Raw genomic sequence first — 24,321 nt, forward strand, 5'->3', positions numbered from 1 at the left:
AAAACAATGCATACTTATTTTTGGTGATATTGTCATCATATTTGAAAGGGGTCACTGTTATGGCTGTGGCTTCATTGTGTTTTTATTCGTACCGGGCACAGCGTCAATAATCTGTATCTGCTCAGAAAATACAGAAATTATTCAAATTCAAATTATTATTCAGTGAGAGAAAAAAGCTTCTACGTCCACTCTTTGAGCTTCTGTAACTTTGTTTTAGTAATATGTAGAGCTATTCTTGGAAAAGAAACCCAGAAGGGTTACCTTTCAGAAGATACTATGCGGGTAGTAAAAAGGGTTCAAGAATAGTTACCATTTTATTTTGGGACTGTCATTTTCAAGCTTGTGTTAAGAAAAGGGGACAATAAGGCAATTAAGGGGTAAAGCAGTCAGTTTTCATTGACTATCCTTTAGAAAAATTCCTGTAGAAAATTGGGGCAATCAATTGTCTTACAAAAGAGCAAAAGAACAAAAACCTGATTATTGAACGTATTTCAAGCCAAAAATTGTGTTTACTGTAAATGCCTGAAAAGCAGCTAGATATCATCTAGCTCATTTATATGTTTTAGTTTTTTGTTATGTAGCCAGACTCTCAAATACATCAAAACGACCAACAATAAAACCAGGGTTGCGTCTGAAAACCATGCATACATTTTGCTACATTTCAGCAGTTTAGTCACCAGTAGTAGTAGCCTAGATCTTTCTGAAAACGTTCACGTATAATGTAAAATCTTCGTTGATAGGCTACAGGACAATGGAAAAACATCACCATATCTCCAAACCATCAAGTATATACAAAGAAAAATAATTCTAATGAGATCCTGATTACAATTGTTCGCTTTATGGTGAATTTAAACTTTTTAGTGACAAAATGAAAATTTTCTTATTTGGGGAAGAAAAGGTTATGTGGCAATAGTTCCAAGGGATGGAAATGAATTCGTGAACTGACTTTAAGCATTCTGTATGACCTCCATTCAATGCACTGGCATTTTAATGTGTCATATTTACTGTATGACATTTAAGACATCAGTCCTCTCACTCTTAATATTTCATAGAAACTATGTTTTTTGCCTAGAAGTAACACTAATATCACAATATAACATCAGTCACAGAAATGCTTGAGAATGCAAACTTCAATTAAATATGAGAGACACTCAGTGATTAAGTTATAAGGTAGACCTAGAAACTGCTGATCTGCTGTCATTTTGATGCACAACAGTCTCTACAGTTTTCAGAGAATGGTGCAAAAAACGAAAAACATCCTGAGGGCAGAAACACGTTGTTAATGAGAGAGGTCAGATGAGAAAGGTGACTGTGGAATGTCACTGTCTAAGTGACTGTGGAATGATTGTTGGTGGCAGACAGGGTGGTTTGGGTATCTCAGAAACTGCTGGGATTTTCACATGCCCTAGTTTCTACTGTTTGCAAGGAATGGTGCAAAAAAAGAACAAAAAAAGCAGCAGTTCTGCTGACAGAAATGGCTTGTTAATGAGACGTCAGAGGAGAATGGCCAGACTGGTCAAAGCTGACAGGAAGGTGACAGTAACGCAAATAGCCACACATTAGAACAGTGGTATGCAGAAGAGCATCTCTGAACACACAACACATCAAACCTCCAAGAGGACAGGCTACAGCAGCAGAAGACTTAACACATCTAAAAGATAAGTCTAATAAATACCTAATAAAGTGCTCATTGAGTGTATATTACTACTAGGATGCATGTCCTGCTAAAACACAAATTCTTGCGCCAGCTGGACACTGACCATATAACTGAATATTTGTCAATGGACCAGTCATCTTGATGAGCCTGTGGATGCTTAACTGAGATGATCAACACAATTGTACAGTTGCTGTGATGTGGCTTAATATGGAGGCTCCATCAAACCCTTATGGTGGAGGAACTGAAATACATGATGTAAACAAACAAAAACACAATATCAGAAAAATTTAAACATTTATTGGGCATAAATATATTACATATACGCTACAGATACAGTTTAGTTTTACATTCATAGGGTAGTATTTGCAAAAAACTATACAATTGGTATGGCAGTAATTTTCATATAAGGTCTAAAAATGTACAATACAAGAATTGTATTTTAATACAAGATTATTAAAAACATTGTGAATCATGAAAACGTGGAATGTTTTTTTTGTTTTTTTGAGGTATAAATCTTTTCCTTTTTAAACTGGGAGGGAGAAGTAAATTTTTCAAATGAGGTCCTGTTAAATGATGTATTGTTACACATACCATTATTGCTAGAAAAAACATACTCCAATATTTCTTTCAGATTGCTTCCACACACACCTTGCACCGTTATTATTAAAAATGGATTTTGAATATGCAAATTCAACTAAAATAGTGTAGTGCAAAATAAGTTCCTTGACCAAAACATTGCGGATCTCAGAATAATGCGAAGGAATTAAATGGAAGGAAGGCCAGCTGAACTGTTTATTATTCTGGCATTTCCAATGGGTTGCATATTCCTGATGAAACTACATAAAAAATGAAAAGATTATACCTTAAATATTCTGCATTAACTAGTTAGACAGGTAGCTCCACAAATATTTGTGGAGCACTAGCTAAATAAACATGCTATTTCTACTGGTAATTACAGGTGCAGACTGAAGAGACATACCTCTTCAAGCTGCACCTCTACTCACCCCTCCTTATCTCCCTGTAATCTCTAATTGATTGCTAGCTGTTATTTTTTCACAATAATGTGTCATTATGTCTAGACTTGTGTTCGCTAGGATGGTATTATTATTGGCTATTTAAGCTGTTCATTGCTGTTCATATGTAAGCCTATCATTCTTTTGCATTGTGTTGTATAAAAACGGTTTTATACATTGTCAGATTAATCTACAAGGACAACGTCCTTATCATTGTTGTATTCTTAGCACTTGAAATTTTACTTCCCTCTAGGGTCTTTCAGCGCACTTATCCCTGGGTATGGGTATGCACTTTGTTGTACGTCGCTTTGGATAACAGCATCTGCCAAATGTCAGTAATTTAATATAATGTAATGTAATATAATTAGTGGGAGCAGTTGCTACATAGCTGGAAGTTTTTTGGCCCCTTTAAGCCATAAAGTGATTATTTACCTGGCTAAATACGTACAAGGAGTAATCCCTTCTTTGTGCATTTTATATAATACTTAATCTGATATTCTCACTGCTACTTGCTTCTATTTAAAATATTTTAATTAATGATGTTAGTGATGATGCCCAGATCATGTTCAGTAGAGGAACTTATTTTGCTTTGTCCCAAAGCCTGATACAACAGGCACCTGGCCGCCGTCCGACACAGGCACAGTACAGTACAGCTAGAATGTGAAGTTGTTAGTTTCTTCCTTTTTGTATGCACCTTGGCACAGTGAGTTCCGTGCTACTTACAACAGCGTAAAACATTGTATACAACAGCACTGAAAGGTGTGTGACCAATACATTGCTCAATTAAAGCAGTATCCTTAAATGATACATTTAATAAAGACTACAGTTTTGCTTAAAAAATGCTTCACTTTTGTTATATATTGTATAACCATCATATTATATGCAATGATAAAAATATTACCAAAATACCGGATATGTTCTCTTGTGAAATATGAAAAAAGAAAAGAAGAAAAACAAACCAACAAACATGATTGGGAAAAATGAAATGAAAAATTTGATTGCAAAAAGGATTGTTTTCTTCTCAGTGTGAAATAATTTCTTAAAAACCCTTTCAAAAGGGTTAAACAATTAAATGGCACATTCCATTTGACAAAATAGGCAAATATATCAGGGAACAGTCTAATATAATTGTACACTGTCACAAAGAATTTGTCATATAAGCCTTTAAATACAAATGAAAATGAAGTGGAAATGCCTTTGCTATGGCAAACAGTATGGTAAAGGTTTTTAGAACACCATTTTGAAAAATGCCATGAAAGTGCCAACAGTACATCACTAGAATTGCTGACAACATAGTTCCTTCCTTTGCCCACATTGCAATGACTGGGAAAGTGGTCTTTTTTAGTGTTCTTTTATGTTCAGCAACTTCTAGTGAACATTACATGTACCAACTAGCCAACTAGCTAGATGTAAAACATTGTTCCTTAGCCAAGTAGGCTAATGACATTAACGTCAATTAAGTCAGTGACAAACGTTAATTAACTTACATTAGAGAAAAATAAAACAAAAAGCGTGAACATGAGATATGCTATACAGCAGTTTACCAAGCTTTGTTAGTTTAGGCATCGTTAAAAAGTACAGATGCCGTGTGAACTAATGAGAGGCATCGTTTTATTTGGACTGAGTGTGTCAGTCGGTTATGTGCATTCTCACCTACATATTACTTTGATAATCCTGCACTTTCATAGCATATTACAAATTGAGCTACTGCAATTTATTTATGTTATGGAAAACAATAACCTTGCTAAACATGTGCTACATCTCTGAAAATAAAGCATATTTGAAAGGAGATGAATATGCTTTTGGTTACATGTAAACATTGTCTTTAATGATATTGACATTTAATATGCTACATGTCGCCAATTAATGGAAGAACTTCAACAAACAATCAACAACAACTATGAGGACAAAAAACATAAAGGATTATTGATTATTGGAATGCTGGCCTGTAATTATAAACCTAAAATAAACATAAAAACAGGGAAAAAAACATACTACAAGGGGGAAAGTGATATTGCTACTCGGCTTAATATTTTCAAAATAAATAGATGAAGATTGCACTATAATTGCCATTTAAAGTACTTTATGCAATATAAAGTATAAATAATCATATCTTACCATATCTTATTTCCCATTAACTTTGGTTAAGGTATTTTTTTAACTAGTGAACAATATTACTTGTGTAAACCACAATGCAGGTAAAGCTTGGGGAAGGGAGAAACAGAAGCAATGACATTGAAAGAGGGAGAAGGGGCTTAGAGTCAGGATGCCATGATCAAGATGGCAGTGATGTCACAATGTAAAATGTATGGTTTGAAGCTCTAAAAACATAGTGCTCTATTTTTCCCTTCAAGATCTGTGTCCCTGAGGTAATGCAATGCTCAAACCGCTTTCCTTCTCCCCCAATGTTGATGTAAAAGCCCTTCTAAAGTGAGAGTGGAAATGGTGGAAATACTCTTTGGAATAGTGAAATTCTTGAACATAGCTGGCAAATGGTTTTGAAGAGATAATTCTGGAATGTGCACTGGTGTTATATTGTTGGTCTCCTAATGAAAAAGATGCAGCGAGAGAGAGAGGAGAGAGGAGAGAGGAGAGAAGATGTTATTAGGCTGTTGTATTTTTTTCATAAGGGTGAGGTGTTGGAGATGAGTGAACTCCAGACAGCTAGGGGAAGATAATAAGTGTCAGCATGCCATATCAATGCATTCCTCTCTGTGTCAAAGTTTAAGGCCATAAGCAAACTGTTGTTATCTGCCACCTGCTCCACTTGAACAGACAAGCTACCAGCCAAGCTTATAAACACAACACTGTGATTCTTCAAAACAAGGCCCTTTTATACCGAATTACTTTAATACATTTAATATTGTTCTTAAGAAGTAACATGCTGTTAAGGGCATTTACATTAAATGCCATATAATTACTGTTATGTGTGTGTGAATACATCAATTATTTGTTTCTCAACATCTCTACAGAAAACCATTAAAGTATACGGTTTCATTCTTTTAAAAACACAGGATAGCAGCATTGCATGTAAATCACGGTGACTGCAGGGCAAAGAAAACTGGGATTAGCAAAGACAATCCACATTAAGGACACATATGGGATAAAAAGTAGAAGCTAGCCAAGGCAGAATAGTGAAAATAAAGGCTATCAATGTATGTAAGAAAAATCTTTTTTTTGTTGTTGAAAGATACACACATATGCAAATAATAGCTATCTTTAAGGCTTTTGAGTTTAAGGCTTTTGCTTTCCCAGTCAATGCATAGCAAAGGTAAAGACTCCTGTGAAGGTTAAATCTATCCCAAAGACAAAGAAGATGCCGAAAACCTGAACGTGAGAATGTAGACAGGGTAGAGAAACAATGAGATTTGGAAAGACAGAGACATAGTGGGAGAGAAATACATATGCATATGGGAATAAAACATGTTGACTTAAAGTTAAAAAATATACCTCAAGTTCCCCACTCCCCATACTTTTCTCTGTCCTTTCGCAAGAATGTGGTGAACCTTTCTTCACTCGATGAAGAAGAACTGTAAGATGAAGGCCATGAGGACAGAGAGGGCAGCGAAGCCCAGGACGATGAGGGCCGCAAACTGTTCATCCGAGGAGATGAAGCCGTGGGCCTTGCCCACCTCGGAGGCCACTGGTCCCCCGGGAAACGGCAGCTCTGCCCGGCGGGGACATAAGAACGAGGCGGGGCTGAAGGGTCCGTGCAGCTCTTGTGGGCCTCCCCCACAGTGCCGGCACACACACACACGGAAGCGGTACTCTGCGTTGCACTGCAGGCTTGAGACCTGGAACCCGGCCTCCTCTCCTTTATACACCTGGTTAGGGAGTAAAGGAGACAAAGTTGCATCATCAAACATGGCCTTCAGTGCATCATCAAACATGGCCTTCACTGTACACCTCTACATTAAACTCCTGGTTAGGGAGAAAAGGAGACAAAGACTGCACCATTAATATGGCCTTCATTGTACCCCTCTACTTTAAACGCCTGGGGTGTTTCTAAGTATCTGTTCTTATTCGTTCTTGTATTCTTGTGAACTTGTTTAATGGTCTAAGTATGGTTTCAATGTCAAGAACGCAAGAAAATAAGAACGGATAAAATGTCATGATGTCTTCTTGATCTGTCCCGTTTATCGAGGATGCATTGGATGCGTTCTTGCCCTACAAGAACGGGCATAATATTCCAGCATTCATTAAGAGATAGCAATGATCAACAAATCAACATGTTCGTTTCACCATTTCTGCAATAAATCTTGCTAAAATATTTCTAAGAATAAAAATATATGTATTATAAACCCCAAAACCTCATTTTAAACATTCAACGTTGGTGACACCTCTCTCCTCTCTCTTCTCTCACTTCTCTCTCTCGCTGCATCTTTTTCATTAGGAGACCATCAACGTTAACGTAGGTGGCTACTGACTCCTATAGGCTTCAAGTCTTTATGCTAAGTCTTTAAGCTAAGCTAACACATTATGCTAACAGGGAAACCAAGCCAGTGAATGCACAAAAATTAAAATTAAATCTAAGTCCAAGTCTGGATAAGTCGGGGAAAAAAAGGTTTATTTCCCAAGATGGTGGTGTATTCCTTTAATGCCAGCTCTTCCTCCACTCTTTTATTTACTGGTCCTTGAACCCACATGATAAACCACAGTATATTACTGTGGATGATATCTATAGAGCTGAGAGAAACACAGAACAACACATGCCCTCGTGTTACAGGAGAATGCACGCTGTGCTCCTGCTCGGCAGTTCATGTGAAGGATCTCATCAAGATCAGGACCCGACATCAGCTGTTGAGCCTGCCACCAATTACAGCCAATAAAAGGCTGTTATATTCCCAGCGGGAAGCACATCCATCATCAAATGTCCATTTGGATTAATAAAATGGGGGGACAAATTGTACTCGCTTGGCAATAGATTTCAGTGTTGCAATGGTGGAATTGTACCTTTACTGACTGACAGATTTGTCTACAGAAACCAGATGGATCTGCTATTCCCATTCTGTCACCAGTAAATTGTGTGAAATGTGTGCACTTCTACAGTTTATATTTATGTATGTGTGTGTATAGACTGAAAGCAATGAAACACAAATACCGTAACCAAGTCCTCTCGTCTCTGACTTTTTCAGAGTCTGTTAATAGCAGCTGAAATGGGAAAGGATTTGCCGCAAGCATCAGACTATCCACAGCAAGGTTTCTGCTGAAGGCAACATTGATCTCATGCCTTATCAGCCAACAGCTGGTAACTCAGAGTAGATGAATCTCCCAAATCAAATCGGATAGTGCTGGCAACAGCAATACACATCAATACTCATAACAACTGAGGAAATTGTTAACCTGGTCCCTGTTGTCAGATTAATCTCTGGCTGGAACACATATTTTCTTTCATATATGGGGCAGCCTGTAGCCTAGTGGTTAAGATACATGACTGGGACCTGGATGGTTGGTAGTTCAAGCCCCGGTGTCACCAAGATAAAGATTTGCACAGCTGTTGGGCCCTTGAACAAGGCCCTTAACCCCACTTTGCTCCAGGGTGGATTGTGCACTGCTTAGTTTCACTGTCAGTCGCTTTAGATAGAAGCGTAATGTAATGTAATATAGAGTATATGCGAGAGGGCAGATTATTTAAATATATATATTTTTTGTTTTTCTTAAGTTCATGAAGAAAACGTATAGCTCCACATCTCTGGTGTAGGCAGAGGCAGATATCCTTGGCAATTGGCAGAATAGGTATTAGCGTTATTAGAGAATGATTTGCACACTACAAGATATAGCAGACTCTAGAATAATATGCACTTGCATCCTCTTCCTGGCAAGTTTGCAACCATTCCATATGTTTTACGTCTTTTTATTATTGCCTTTACAGTGCTAAGGGGGACGTTTAATCGTTTATTTTTTTTGTACCCATTACCCGACTTGTGAAGGTAAATTACCATTGGTGTCTTCTGAATCGACACTTCTTTGGATTTTCCCATGCAGATGGTTGACAAAGGGATTTGGCATGCTTTTTTTTTCTATACTCTAGTTAAACTGGAAGTGATGAAATGACAGTAACTTAATTAACTACATTTCACTTTGTTTGATTTTATGTACAATAATTGTTAGGGTGCCAATAATGTTGGCACCTGTGGTTTTCAGAAAAAAATAGATTACTAAATAAAAAAACATTTAAACATCAGAATGTATTGAAATACAATTATATCGTTTTCCTGTGTTTGCACATAAAATATAGATCAATATCCATGTTGTTAACTATATGCAGTCTTCTTTCTCTATTTTTGCAATAGTTTTTGAGCCCACTGTATTACCTTAATGAGCGCAGAAACATTATGGCAGGCACTGAATGATCAAATATAACTTTTCCCTTTTTAAAAGACATGCATTTAAAAAAAATGAAAGGGACACTATTTGCAAATCCAGGGATGGACTGACTATTCCAGGTCTTTCCAACAAGTGGTTTCGTCATTGGATCCTCATCCAGAACGGCTCTAACGTCTATGGGTGCTGTTTACATCCCTGAGATATACAGTATTTGTTTGGTGTCGGGAGTAGTAGAGGGTAAAAAAAGTTGAAGACAACTGCCCTACATCTGGGAAGTGAAATTCTACCCAGTGTCTGCTTGCTTCTTTTAATCACCTGCTTGTACTCCGACTCCCGCCCGACCAGGACCTGAAGGATGTAGCTGACCGGGTCTCCTCTCATTGGTGGTACAGTTTCCCATGTGACCTCACACCTGTTTCCCTCCAGCTGGACCACTCTGGGGGCTGGGGGAGAGCAGGGGAGAGGACAATGCACAGTGTCACACTGACCTGGAGCAGAAAATGTGAAATCTACAAAATAGGATTTTGACATCAGGTGGGAATACAAAAAGTTACATTTTGAATGATGTGCATTTCTTCAGAATGAGCAGAAAAGAAATGAGAATGTATCTTTGAGTATATATGTAGAGACAGTGCCCATAGAAACCAATGTTGTGTCTTTGGTCACATTCCTAATCACGTGTGCAAAGAGGGGGTCAAAGCCAACCCTCCTTTTCCTTGGGTAATAAAAGCTGATTAAAAGTTTCCATACGTAATGTAATATAGAGCATAATATATGGCAGATTATTACAAAAGATATTTCTCTGAAATCATTGTTTCTCAAAGAAGAAAACATACAGCTCTACATCTCTGGTTTAGGCAGATTTCCTTGGCAATTGGAAAAGAAAAAGGCTTTATTAGAGAATTGATTTTCAATTGATTTGTCAAAAATGGATGGAGAAATTGGCTTTTTGAATGGAATTAGAAATATCAGCAGAGGGCAATATTATTTCTGGTGCTGGGGTGGAGAAGTGAAAGCTGGCCCCTTGGTGTGTACGGATGGTTATGCATGGTGAGTGAGTGGGAGGGTGGAAGGGTGAAGGAGGACCGGTACCTTTGAGAGCAGGGGGCATGGACTTGGTGGTGCAGAAGGTGTAGGGGTCGGAGAAAGGTCCCTCTCCAACCTCGCTCACCGCCTGTATCCTGAAGGTGTAGCTGCTTGACTCTGTAAGCCTCTGCACCTTGTAGGTGTGGCTCCGCCCCCCGTAGATTGTCAGAAACCTTATAGGACAGGAAGCAGGAGGGCGTGGTGTTACACAGGCACCAGAGTCACCTCATTGCAATGACCTCCTTCTCATTTCTGTTAAGAGGATGCATAATAATAATTCACTTCTATCAACCATTTGGTTTTACCTTGCTGTGTCTTGGTTTTATCTTATACTTACTGTGTATGTAGGGGTAAGCCTGTAGCCCAGTGGATAAGGTACATGACCGAGACCCAGAAGGTTGGTGGTTCAAGCCCTAGTGTAGCTCCCGTGTAGCCACAATAAGATCCCCACAGCTGTTGAGCCCTTGAGCAAAGCTCTTGACCCTGCATTGCTCCAGGCGGGATTGTCGCTTGCTGCGTTTAATGCTAAGCATCAGCTAAATAACGAATAATTATTATATTATTATAGCTCTCTAATTTGAATATGCAAACAGGGGCTGTGTGAAATGAGGCCGATCCTCTTAGCATCCATTTTATTAGTTCTTAAGCTTACTAAGGAATTTCACAGGAATGTATGAAAGTCACAAACAGTAACTTGTCTTTGGAGTTCACATGCAGGCAGTCATACACACATACACACACACGTGAGCACGCAGTGCTTTCTATAATAACTCAGTTTATTTGACTGTGCTGACCTCCCACCTTAGACCTGTCCAGTATGCAAAAAAACAGATTTTCATCCCAATGGCATTGCTCATAGCATCTTAGAGGAACACAAGCCTACTTACCGCAACAAGACCACAAGGAGGAAATTAATTGAACTATCTATAATTATCAAATCAATTCATAAATTACTTACAATAATAAATTGCCATTTATTCCAGAGTCCTTCATGCAAAAATGTGCCAATATTCAAACAAAGTGCAGATACTAAGAATAGCTAAGTTATTATTTCAGCTAGAAGGAAGCCGTAAAGTATGTTCAAAAGCTGCGGAAATGAGCTTGAAGAATACAAGACTATAATGTTACTGTCGGGTTCTCCCACCAAGCTCCCCAGAAGTCGAACGAAGACCCCACTCCTCAACAAACTGTTGAGATGATGCCAATTTTCTGCCTTTGATTGGACAAAATGTACATCAGTTCACGACACCGTACTTTACTTTTGGAATTGTGCATTTTCGGTTACTATGGCAAATTTAGCCCTAATTTCTAAATTACATCCCAGAAATATTTGCAATTAGAGAACCAGATAGTGCATCTCATATGCAAGGTTGTACAATTTACAACATTATGATTAATTGAAACGGTTCTGTGTTTACCAGCACTCTTAATTAAAATGATAATGAGGCATTTGCATGCATATAAACTGAAATTACAGCTGCTTCATTGTTGGGTAAATGTGAAGGAAGTAAAAGATTAGCTGTTTCTCAACTTCCCCTTGAGCATTTGAGCACAATATTGCTGCAATGCATCACTCAGGTGGGTGATACAGTGGTGCTACTACCCCTTCACTGTATAGCCGTTGTGATAATGAGACATTAGTTGTCATTCAGCAAATGCTAGCAACTATTATCTGTACATTATAAAAACAAATAAAAAGGTGATTAAAAAGCTTTGCACCCCTAGGGAATTTTTCCCAGGCACTGGCTTTATTATGCAGTGGTAATGTTCCTCCACTGGCCATATTCCTCCAGGTCTTTCTCTGGGGGAAGCATTCTATAGACACGCACTGCAAGACCCCTCTGCCCAGGGACAGGTAAGGAGGCTTTACATCCAATCAGCAGCAGAAACCACCTGAACTGTGATACCTCCTGCCTCCACCATTGGCAGTAACACCTGCCAATGGTTCTGTCCCTCAGGTGATGGTGTATTGTCGTGAATAGTTGTACCAGGACCTGGGGGGTCTATATAGTTAGTAATGTGAAAGCGTCATCAGAAAACCGCCCTCAATGAACTAGCGTAGAATCCATGACCACAACCCCAAAGAGGAATCATATATCAAAGCAACCTTCACTTTTACTAGAGGGGTGGGGGGTTTAACTGCTGGTGACTTTGAGGAGAGGCCTCTAATAGAGATACTGCTCTCTCTGTTCACCAGTGCACCAGTGACAAGACATTAGTGCAACATTACAGTAAGTGATGAAAAACTACTAAATACAGCTATGAATATGGATCTGTGTGAAGTATAAAGTCATATACATACCAGAAATCTGGGGAGTGGTAGTGTGCAGTAGTGAAACATCTACAGCAGCGTGTTTAGCATGGAAAGTCACACCCTTGTTAAAATTGATATTCAGCAAATTGGAGGCAATGGACAAATGTTCGTATTAATTTAGCTGCGGCACAGAACCTGGTCAAAAGATTTTTCAATTTCAAGGTACAGTTTTACAATATTTACTTTCTCTGGCTCTGTCTGCTTCTTATTATCCACCTTCTTAATCTTTCTTTCATCTCTCCCGCCCTCTTGCCATTTCTCCGATTCTTCATTTTCCTGTGTTCCCCTCTCTCTCAGCTTCGGTCTGAATCAGATATCCTTTCATGACATTCGCTGGGCTGCTTTGTGACTTCAGTATGAGAAAATGTAGTGAAAGAATAAATTCACGTTAACTGATTTGAAATGCCAGTGTGTAAATGGCATAGCTGATTACTTATGTCCATTGTGAAAGAGTGTCAACCTAACACACCGGGGGTTTTATGTGGTGGAGGTCAGAAACTCTTAGAATGGATTAACAATAATGTAAGGCCTTTTGCTGTCAACAGTGGTTAAAAATACCATACCTATCAACAAGCCAACAACAGACCACATTCAGCGGCACAGGAACACAAGAGCCAACTGTCTAACACTAAGAAATGTCAATGTTTCACTACGACAAAGCCAGAAAAAATACTAGTTTGCAGATTCATTGCAGGTTTATCATTACACAACACTATACACTCAACTGATGCAGTTAGCATGAGTGACTTTGCAATTGCATGTCCAGCTCATTATCCATTTATAATTCTGGATGAAATATCAGGCAGTGCAGGTTAAGGACTATGCTCAAGGGTTTCAGCATAGTCCTTAATGTTTGCTACCTGATATGTGAAGCAGTAACCTCAGTTACATAAGCTCTGACCCTTTACCCCTGCTCCATGTTTTATCAATGTATTATACATTTCCTCACGTACATTATGTAGTCATTATGCAGGTATAGGCACCAGGTAATGCCTATAGCATTTCTGAGCAGGGGCCAATAGGGTCAGAGCCAGTGTCGTGGTCCTGTCCCCACAGAATAGTTGCCTGGGGATTAGTTGACCATTTCTGATGCAACCTCTCACACAAGAGAGATGATTTCCATCCTGGTTGCTGAAACCAGCTCCTATTTATCTGCGCTGTAATTGACACAGTGAGGAGGCAGTAACTACATGTGTCAGTGACAATCTCTGGCCACTATGAACCAGCACACCATCTCTCTATCACTGCGTTTTTCTCTGTCTCTCTCTCTTCTCTATATCCACCCCTCCCCCCCCCCCCCCTCCCCCCCTCCCCCCCTCCCCCCCTCCCCCCCACCACCGCCCATCTCCTTCTCCACAGTCTGCTCCAGAAGAGGAGGAAGTAGCCTAGTAATGGCAGAGCCAATTTAGCCAGTCGGAAATGATGGTAGCAGAACATGACTGGGAAAACCATTGTTTTTCTTTTCAAATTATTAGGCAGAGAAGTTCCTGTTATGTAAGGACCAGGCTGACACTGTGAGCTACACTTGACAAATGTATTCCTGGGAAAAGTGTACAGCACACTCACACCAGAATGTTCAACAAGCACTGAAAATCTGAGAAAGACGCAAAAGAATATATAATGTCTATACACCCTTTTGCAAGAAATCAATCTAATTTTGTGAGGGGGGGGGGGGGGGGGGAATTGCCATTCCCAAACCCTGCCTCTCAGCTTTCAGGCCCACCAGGCACCACCGACACACAGATATGGCTACAATGAGATGTTGGTAAATTCCTCAGAAGACAACCAAGCTGTACTGGTTCACACCAGGCCTTCCAAGGTAACGTGTTGATGTTGTGTGAGCACTTTGGAAGCAGTAAAACATGGAGAGTGATTAATGCAGTAGCATGTCTTTCAGTGGCTCTCTCCTGCAAAGGGGGGAGTGCAGGTTGATTAGCACATGTATGTGGAATGTACCTTTGCAGGAGTTCAGGATGGTCGATTTGATGTCATTAATTAAGCTCTGAGCACTGAAGGCTCAAACGGTTCCCGCACACAGCCAGGCGTTCACTTAACTACAAAGAATGAGTGCCATCTCCGTCTCTGCAGTCATTAAAAAGCGGTCAAGATGACCTTTCCCTGAGTTTAATTCCAGGCTGCGCCAAGAGACGGTACAGAGTCATTAGAGCTGGTTCTGTTTCACCAGGCATCAAACAGCACCAACAAGTCATCTATAGCAGCCACCGTAAAGAACATTGTGGCTCAGCTCACTAAAAACATTTACCAGGAAAATTACTGGGCCATTACAAAACAGCATTTACAAAAACTAGACTCAACTTGCCATAAATAGAATGGCAGCTACATCTATGCAAGACACATAGAGGTGCTTTAGAAAGTACACAGTCCTGCCTTGGCATGGAGTGTAGTTAAGTACAGTATAGTTTAGTGCGGTACAGTGTACCATGTTGAATCGGACAGTGTGGTTCAGTAGTGGCCTAGAGGATATTAAAGTGATATGTAACGTGTGTTACAGTGTATCATTAATATAATAGGAATATGACACAGTGAGGGGATAAAGTTAGGCACACCAAGTAGCAAAGTGACATTAACCCTCAAACTGTGCCGATATCCATGACTGTTTCCATGTTGCTTAATACATCTATCCATAGATATATTTTTTTTCTAAGGTATGGTCTTCATTTGAACAGAGAGTGGCCTATTTCCTTCCAAAGCTAAGGTTATTCATTTTAATATTTTCATATTAATTATTGAGTGCTTCTTCTTCTTCTTCTTCTTCTTCTTCTTCTTATTAATAATATTATTGTTTTAATATTATTTTGACTATTGTTTTAAAATTAATACCTATTTTTCTGAGCACCAATATAGACCACTTTGAAGATCTAGGCATTGAGCTGAGAAGCTTAATGGAATGTTACGTCTTTTTATTACAGTTACGACATCTCAAAATGTACTATATTTAAATATCAGGATAAAATGGTATTGTATTGAACCAAACTCAATACATAGAATAGTTTCATGCAGTAAAATAACCTGGCTCTGGAGTACGGTTTAAACGGGTTTAGCGACGGCAGTCCTGGTCTCACCTCTGGTTCCTGTCTTCAATCTGTAGGACGTAGGCCACATTGTCGCTATGTGGGATCTTAGCACCGCTGCTGTCGGCCCACTTTAGCTTCAAGCTCTGGGGTCCTGAGGCAGCGCAGTCCAGGTGAGGGGGCTCTGGAGGCAGAGGCCGGGTCCGGACCTGCAGGGCCTGGGAGAACGGGCCTGCGCCGATCTCGTTGGTGGCCTGGATCTTGAGACTGAAAAATAAAATAAAAATAGACTTGATATTTAACGTTTTCAGTCCCAAAAGTGCCATATGGCACTCTTGATCTTAGACATATTCAACCAATAAAGATGACTGCTATACTATTGTCTGTTGTTTTGAGCCCCTATTAAAACACTACGGAATTTTCTCAACTTCCTCAATTTTCTCAACCAAAGCCCCTTGGGCTTGGTACTGAAATATAGATTTAAAACTTGCACTCCATGGCCTAGCCACCACTAATTAGCCACTTCAGGAAATAATCTTGCAGTTTTGTATGCAACAGAAGATTGTGACTGAGAAAGAAGAGACAATAAAGGCATAAATATGTATAATTATTCATTATTGTGTTCCAGCCATCCAGATCATCCTCACCCTTAGCCTCTCCCCAGGTTGCACCCACCCATCTGTCCAATTATTTTAAAGGGAACATTCACCATTTTGTTCCTTGGTTTAAAATTCATTCCCATTTTGCCTTTGCCTTTGTTAACAAACAGTGCAAGAAACTAAGAAAACTTGACTGCAGAATACTTTCAATTGTGAAGAAAACCCCATTTTCAACTGTCGAATGAATCAAAAACACTCTCCAGGATGTGGGCAAAGACTGAAATAAAGACAATACTAACATCATAACCTCAGAGGGTTCACTGCAACATGCAAGCCAATGGTGAGCCTCAACAGGCAGGTTAGTACATACAAATCCGTTGGCATACAAAGTTTGCCTAAAAGTACATTTCTTTGGAACAGAGTTTTGGAACAAACTATGGAGAGATATAGCACCTTTATTCAAAGCACGGTACAATTGATGCTCCTCATTCACCCATTCATACACACACTCACGCACCAACGGTGATTGGCCGCCATACAAGGCACCAACCAGCTAGTCAGGAGCATTTGGGGGTGAGGTGTCTTGCTCAAGGACACTACGACACACCCAGGGTGGGATCGAACCGGCAACCCTCCGACTGCCAGGCAACTGCTCTTATCTCCTGTGGCACCAATGATGAGATGAGGTGAGTATTAACTTGTGAGAAAATGATGGAATGAGGCAACTGTGCAGAAAGAGTAGTGTTAAGGCTTGAGAATGTATGTCTACCACTGGTACTGCCTCACCTATCTTTATTGATGATGTGACTGCTAATGGCAGCATCAGGATGAATCCTGTCCCTGAATCTGCTCTGGATTTTGTTTTACCTTGCAGCAGATCAATAACTCCAAACACTAATGCGATCAATGTGTTTTATAGGGCCATCTTGACTGGCCAAGTCAACAACATTTGCTACACCTATATTACACTGTATATCAATATTGCATATATGTACACAATGTTGCATAACCGCAGAGAATTGTGTTATGCAACTGCTCATGATGTCCCTGGAAATCACCCAGGCAAATGATCCTGTGGAGAGCATGCCTACTGTAAAGTGTTCTGCATGCAGGGGTCAGTTCAGCTGCACTGTCAGAGCACTTTTACCAGGATAGATACCCAAGAGAGGCATTGTCCATGACCTTCACATTACAGTAACATAGCAGCTTTTTCTCAATCTTGTGAAACAGAGGAGGGAGCGGGAGCCTAAAACCTCCAGCAAATGAGGGGGAACTAGCGATTCATGCAAACTAGCCGGTAACTCCTTTTTGTGGAGCACATTTCCAAGGTCGCTGCATAAAGAAACAAAAACAAAAATAAATTACCTGCCTGTGTACAATAAAACATGTGTTTTAGTGCTTTGTTTGCCACATTTGACAGATAAAATGTCCAAGAACAGAGCTTGAAGCCTTACAAGTAGAGCTGAGGGGGGAGAAGCCACCTGCTCACTGATGCCATTCCTTTCTGACATGGCAAACGTCATCCTTGTTTACTTTGAAGTCACCGTCTGTTTCCGTGTACCCTTCTACCTAGCATTTTTCTTGGTCAGTAGCATTAGGCTTTTCTGAAGTTAACACATGTACATACTTTACAATTCGAAATTACAGTTTGTAATTTATTTTGTGTTTGAAAGCGGAGACAGATTCCACAGTACTGTTTGGCGACATTATCAAAAAATCAATTGTTATTCTCACTGACCTTGCAAAGGAAAGGACAGGAAAGGAAAGAAATGAGAACTGGCATTGACAAATGGCAAGCTGTAGACAGGGACACTGTGGCAGAAAAGTCCCCTACTCTGGCATATCAGAAAATAAAATCCAACTCTATCCTTCAATCCCATTAATCTGAAGACTGAAGTAAGTAAGAAATGTAAAATTAAACTGATCCTACCCCTCACTTTCCTTGTAAACCATTTGCTTTGGTGAGGGTATCAACATGCATTTTGCAGAGGGGGTAGAATACACTGGCTTTCTTTGACTCATTAAGTTTATTAAGAAGATATGGGAAAGAGCTAATTGATAAAGGCCCTGTGTGGAAGTCAACAGTGTAAAGAAAACAGAAGTTCTCACAACTCCACCAGCTTCCAGTGTGCATACCTGCTGCTGGGATTTAATGGCATTTGACCACCTCCCTGCAGGCAAGCAATCCAATTGCCATGTCCCACTGAGAAAAAGCACTTTGGCAGGGGCCGCTGGAAAATTTCCCCGGCACTGGTGTATCTAATACGGGGACAAATACTCTCATTCTATTAGAGTGGGTGAAAAAAACAACCTTAAAAAGGGCTAATGAATGTTATGCATATAACAGTATTGCTGCAGTAGTAAATAGCTGACTGCATTCTGCATAAGGCAAATCATCTCAAATTACCACTGAAGGTAGGAGATGCACTTGAGGCCGATTCCGTCTTTTCTTTTCAGCCTGGGCAGCAGTGTTTTACAAGATTGTTTACGTATTTGCAGAAAGGAAAGGAGCACCAAGCTGTGATGGGCGGCCATTTTCCTTCATCAATTACCACCCTCTCCCATTACTACAAAGACATTAGAAGGTAGTTACCGGAATTAGCATGCTCCCTCTGTGCTCCTCAGAGCCCCGGAGCCTATTAGCCGTGAAAAATGACAGCATTTTGTTTGAGTTTACTGTCGCAGATCTGCTGGCTATTTGAAGCTATTTGAAGCCCGTTATCAGAGTCCACCTATTGTAAATTAGGGCAGTTGGGTGTTTTTGCAAGACATCCATACACTGATAAAGTGTGCGAATGGACAAACATATAATTTAGTCTACTGTACATTGATGTACTTCAAAACCCATAAATGCTTGGTATGGCTTGGCTTCAGGAAATAAAAAAAGAGTATGTTTTAATCAAATTATCTGGTTCAACTGTAAAATAAAAAAGTGCAACTAAACACTTTGCCTGCAGGTTCATTTTCATATTTAGAGGTTTTCATGATTCAACAGATTATTGACCATCACCTTTTAAAATATTATTACATTATCTTACACCAGCAATCGCAATATTCACAATACCACAGACAGCTTAAAATTACACCCCCTTCATGAACAAGCCATTTTAGAAGGACATTTAGTTATTTTCTGTGCTTGGTTGATATGAACTGCCAGTATTTATCTCATATCTTGTGTTGTGTTGAGCCTCGCCTATTTTCATGGCTTGCTTGGTCAAAAACCATCCAGTGACATCAGTCAGGACAAATGGCAGCTTTCCTTCCCCTGTCAGCATAAAAACCAATGCCAAAAACTTCTGCACCCTTACCCAAACCTCTGCCCCTCCCCCTCCTCAACCACAAGGACTACAGGGTTTTACTGAAAGCAAAAGACATCTGTCAATTCAACTCTTCAATTCTACTGTCATGTACCGTATGCAACCACATATACGGTACATGACAGTAGTTAGGTAAAGCAATCGTCTGATTTCACACACTACCATGCCCTACAGAATTATTGGCAACACCAATTAATAAGTTAATAAGTATATATTATTATTATAATTCACTTCATTGTTTATTAAATGTTTTCAAAGCTAAAAGGCATGGAAACAGAGCCAGTGAATGCACAAAAATGAAAATGAAATCGGACATCTCGTCTAACTCTGGTCGGAAAAAAGGTATTTCCCAAAATGTTGGTGTATTCCTTTAACACTATGAGAAAAATGTATTTAACCTTATTGTGATACTATGACTATGAAAAAATCTTGAATAGAAAACTATTTGGCTTCTGGGGCTTCTGGTTAGCTCACTCGAGAAAAGCGATGCTTGTAGCGGGCGAGAATTGGGCTGGTGCCCGTGCTCACTGTGGCCAGCAGCCCCACAGGAATGGCACACAATCAGCTTTGCATCACCCAAGGGTCATATATGGGAAGATTTCAGTCAGTGGCGAGAGCAGTGTTCGTTGCTTGCGAGACCCCTGTTGGCCATGCAGGTGCCTGTGGCTTGCTCGCTGCATGTGTATGGTCCACCAGATTTCATACATGACACTCGCAGCGCAAAATGCGGCCTGACGAAGCTATGTTGGTGCGGTCGAGGTCTGCCAGAAATTATTGTCTCATTTACAAAGGCTACAGCTCATTATGCAATCAGCGAATGGAACTGCGTTCAAACTGCATTTTGCAAAGAGACAGACCTTAAACAGTGCATGTTTAGTGGATTGAAAATCTTCATGGCATGTGGCATATTTCTTATATCAGCTGCCACGTAAAATGTGAGCTTGACTATTGTGGGGATAGAATGGGAACGTTGTGTCGAAGGCATGACATATTTTATTTCTCCCAGCAGAGCAATTATTTGTATGGCTGGTTGTTTGTCACAAAAGCCTTTCCCCGTTTATTTTCTGTGATTGTTTTGGAGGATAACGAATACAAACAAACACACAACCCTGATTTTTATTATTTTAGTTGCCAGTTGAGCATGCTCTGTTTCTAACAATAGGCAAAAAGCATGTCTTTCCGTGATGGACAAAAGTGATTAAAAGCAGCATATCAATGCATTCAGCCTACTCATATTTCATGACAGTAACTTCAAACACTTGCTACTGTCACTATTGTTGAGCAGGTTATTTCATTTATTGGTTAATTTCATAAATTATTTTCTAAATATTTTCTGTGACAAACACCCAGCCTTAATTATTGCTTGGCTGCAATCATGAATTAATATGTAATATTAATAAAATGTTTGATGATTTTTTGGATGTGAAATAGTGTAATTTTTGTTTCAAAGATTATTTGAAGTTATTCCAAGATTTGGAGCCTATGTCTCTGTATCTGTTTACGGCTGCTATTTAGAGGTGGATGAATTTCGTGCACAAACCGACCCTCGTTGATGGCATTAACTTTAGTAAATTCAACGGAATACATAATCAGCCACACGTATAATATCTCTGCCCTTTATTTGCATTTGCTTAATGCATATGCTTTAAGGAGAGAAGAGCAGCCTAGATCACATGCACACTGTAGTTCCAGCCCTGTGGGCCGGTTACATACAACAATGTTTCCTGGGCTGAATGCGTCATATGTGCGCCTGAAAATTGTGCCAAAAGTCTTAGTACATCTGTTGTTTTGGAGAACAGCGAGTTGTTTTTGCTTTAGGTCCGGGTCTCCAGTGGCCAAGCAAAAGCTCACTTCTGAAGTACAGTAAGTTAATCATTTTTTTGTGAATGTAGGAGAATGCAGAACCTGGTCCAAATCAAAGTCCCGATGACATTTAACAAAGAGCGGCTTATGCCTATTGTTCGATGATAGCAGAGGCCTTCTTCTGTTAAACAGAAATTTAGCTTGGCGGCAAGGAGGAAGTCACTAATTGTATGTTTGACAAAGGTTTGACCAAGATGCAACCAACTGTGATCCTTGGAGAATTAATTGGCTCTCAAACCACTCACTGTATGTGATGGCAAAATACACTTAAGGTTCATCACAGATCCAGCCATTAAACTTCTTAATTAACAGTGCAGGATATTAACAGACATTTAAATGGATATTAAAGCCTTTGCCTGATTTATGTGCCATTGTGCCATTTGCTTTGTGTGTTCTCGGACCTCCTTCATGTTGATGGATGACTAACGGTGTACGCCACGTCATATTTATACCACAGTGAAACATGAGAAGTGCCAGTTTATTTACTATGAAAAGAACAATACTTTCTTCATAATTTAAATTCCCCACAATAAAAAGGGGATGGTGATTTGCTCATTGTAGTGAGATTGGTTAAATTCAATTTTGTGGGTTAACACCATTTTAGTAATAGGGCTTACTGTATATAACCTTCCAAGGAACTCACTGCATCAATTCCATTTTACATGTTCTTACCATTTTCCTGCGTTACCCAGATTCGAGCTACAGTACTTAGAATAATTACATTTTTAAATGCACATTCTGACATTCTCAAGGTCTAAAGCTGCTTCATCCTTTAGCAGGAGAATGAAGGCCACGTAATTATACCCTATTCACTTTTCATTTATTGCACTGAATGTAAAAATATACTTTTTACCGAGTAAACGCAGACCTACATTCTGACGTTGCAGCAGCCACAGCACAGAATCAGGAGTCTTGGCTCTTCAAACTGATATATTACAGCCTGTTTGAATGTGGAATTACAGCCGTCATTACTTTTTTCTTTGTGCAAATGACATTTTGAAGGATGCTTGCAGCCAGAACTCTGCAGGTCAAAATGTCTGCAAAAGCCATTACTGAACCAACAGACCAACAGACTCACCTGGCCTTGTGAGCAGTGGTATTTGGGGGCGTGGAGCAACTCGAGACTTTAGAATCATAAGGTAAACTTAAATAAAAACTTGCACAAAAATGAGTGGCCATTCTCCTCTAACGTCTCATTAACAAGGCATTTCTGTCTGCAGAACTGCTGCTTTTTTTTTTGTTTTTTGCACCATTCTTTGCAAACTGTAGAAACTAGAGCATGTGATACTCAAACCACCCTATCTGCCACCAACAATCATTCCACAGTCACTTTTTCCCCCATTCTGAAGGTTGATGCGAACATTAACTCAAGCTCCTTAACCGTATCTACATGATTGTATGCATTGCACTGCTGCCACGCAATTGGCTTATTAGATAATCGCAAGAATAAGTAAGTGTAATAAAGTGTTCCTAATAAAATGCTCAGTGAATGTATATGTGTTAAGCGTTACACATAAATACTGTTTAAGATTAAAAAATGCAAAATGTAAATGCCTGTATCTGCTTTGAGCCCATTCACTTTGGTATCTTTTGAAGAATTCTTCTATTTTTCTTAATTAAATTAAATTCTTAATTAATCCTGATGGCTGCTGTTGCTTCCAGCTGCGTTTCAGGAAGGAAAGATTCTTATCGAATTTGATGGTGAAAGACACACTTTAGCTCTTGATTCCTTAGTTACAAATCTGCGTTGTCTTACAAGCATCTCCAGCCTGACACAAATCATCATTGACAGTTTAAGTACAAGTTCTCTACGATTGGGCTAGCCAGGATGAAAGGCTCCGTGCATGCCATAATTCACTCCTACCTAAGACAATGCCTTCCATTCCTGGCTAGATCGATCACTTTTCACATATTATATATATATTATAATTTCTATTCAACCAAGTTTTCCTTCCGATGGCTCTGGATACCTATCTCTCGGGCCATCTGTTGGTTGAGATTTACATGCAAAAAAGGTATTCAAACTACAGACATTGACACGATGAACAATGAACTAAAACAACTTTTTTTTACTTAAAATAGGAAACAAATAAAAATATACAAAAGAAATACCGAAATCCAACAATTTTGAAGCTCAATATCTCAAAACCACTCAGAACGTAGAAAGAACCTTATATTTCCAAGGTCATGAATTGTCCTTTCTTTACAATAAAATGGATATCCTGGAACCAAACGGTTTTACCTCTCTTACAGTGACTTATGAACTGCTTACAGGGAGTTTGTTCCTGACATGCACACTGGACAGTACTATAGGAGCGCGGTCGAATAGGGCGATGGTGGTGCGTTGTGGGTGGCGTTTTTATGGGAGTGATTAAGCCTGCAGAGAGAGGCTGGGATATAAAGACTATCTGCCTGGAAGCCACAGACACGGTGATCAAGGCCTGTATGCTGCCCGCCCTGCTGTCCAGCCCACGTTCTGCATTGAGGTAAAGCCATGACATATCTCTTACTTACGGCACCCTTCCGCAGAGATTGATTAAACATCTAAGAGGACTCGGAACTGTACTGTCCTCTCAGGTCCTCTTCGCACTTATACTTGTGTTTGATCTGCACTTCGTTGTACGTCGCTCTGGATAAGAGCGTCTGCTAAATGCCATGTAATGTAATGTAATGTAAAGAGTGAGTCTTCCGTGAAGAGGAGCACTGGTCCCCCTGGGTTGCCTGATTTACAGACAGTTTGGGCAGCCAGTCTGACCACTCACACTCGATTCAATTCGATTTGGGAGCGTGGAACATATGGAAGTGTGCATGTATTCATCATTAATATTTCAAACCCGAGCACCTGTGAAAAGTGTGTGCACTACAGTGAAGTCCGTAAGTATTTGGAGAGTTTTTTTGTTGTTCTTGCTCTGTACTCCAGCAAACAGTTGAAAGAAATAAAACAATCACTGTGTGTTTGAGAGTTTTTACATCCATATTGGGTGAACTGTGTTGGAATAAAAATTATAAATATAAATGTTATACATAGTCCGCCCTAAATTTAGGGGACCAAAAGTAATTGGACAATTGGCTGCTGAAATGTTTCTTGGACAGGTGTGTTGTTTCATCGTTAG

General features: G+C 39.7%; 1 protein-coding gene across 1 annotated transcript in view; it reads right to left on the bottom strand.

Moving 5' to 3' along the window:
* Positions 1 to 1,934: 1,934 nt before the first annotated feature.
* LOC133126251 (fibronectin type III domain-containing protein 3B-like) overlaps positions 1,935 to 24,321 on the bottom strand; it is a 137,583-nt gene continuing 115,196 nt past the window's right edge. Inside the window, exons 23-26 of the mRNA XM_061238265.1 lie at positions 15,481 to 15,696; positions 10,090 to 10,256; positions 9,313 to 9,440; positions 1,935 to 6,494 (exon numbers count right to left, since the gene is read on the bottom strand). Coding sequence (XP_061094249.1) covers positions 6,183 to 6,494; positions 9,313 to 9,440; positions 10,090 to 10,256; positions 15,481 to 15,696 — 823 coding nt within the window. The 3' untranslated portion in view covers positions 1,935 to 6,182. The remainder of the gene's footprint in view (positions 6,495 to 9,312; positions 9,441 to 10,089; positions 10,257 to 15,480; positions 15,697 to 24,321) is intronic.

The sequence above is a fragment of the Conger conger genome, chromosome 4 (genome assembly GCF_963514075.1).
Source record: "Conger conger chromosome 4, fConCon1.1, whole genome shotgun sequence".
Lineage (NCBI taxonomy): Eukaryota > Metazoa > Chordata > Actinopteri > Anguilliformes > Congridae > Conger > Conger conger.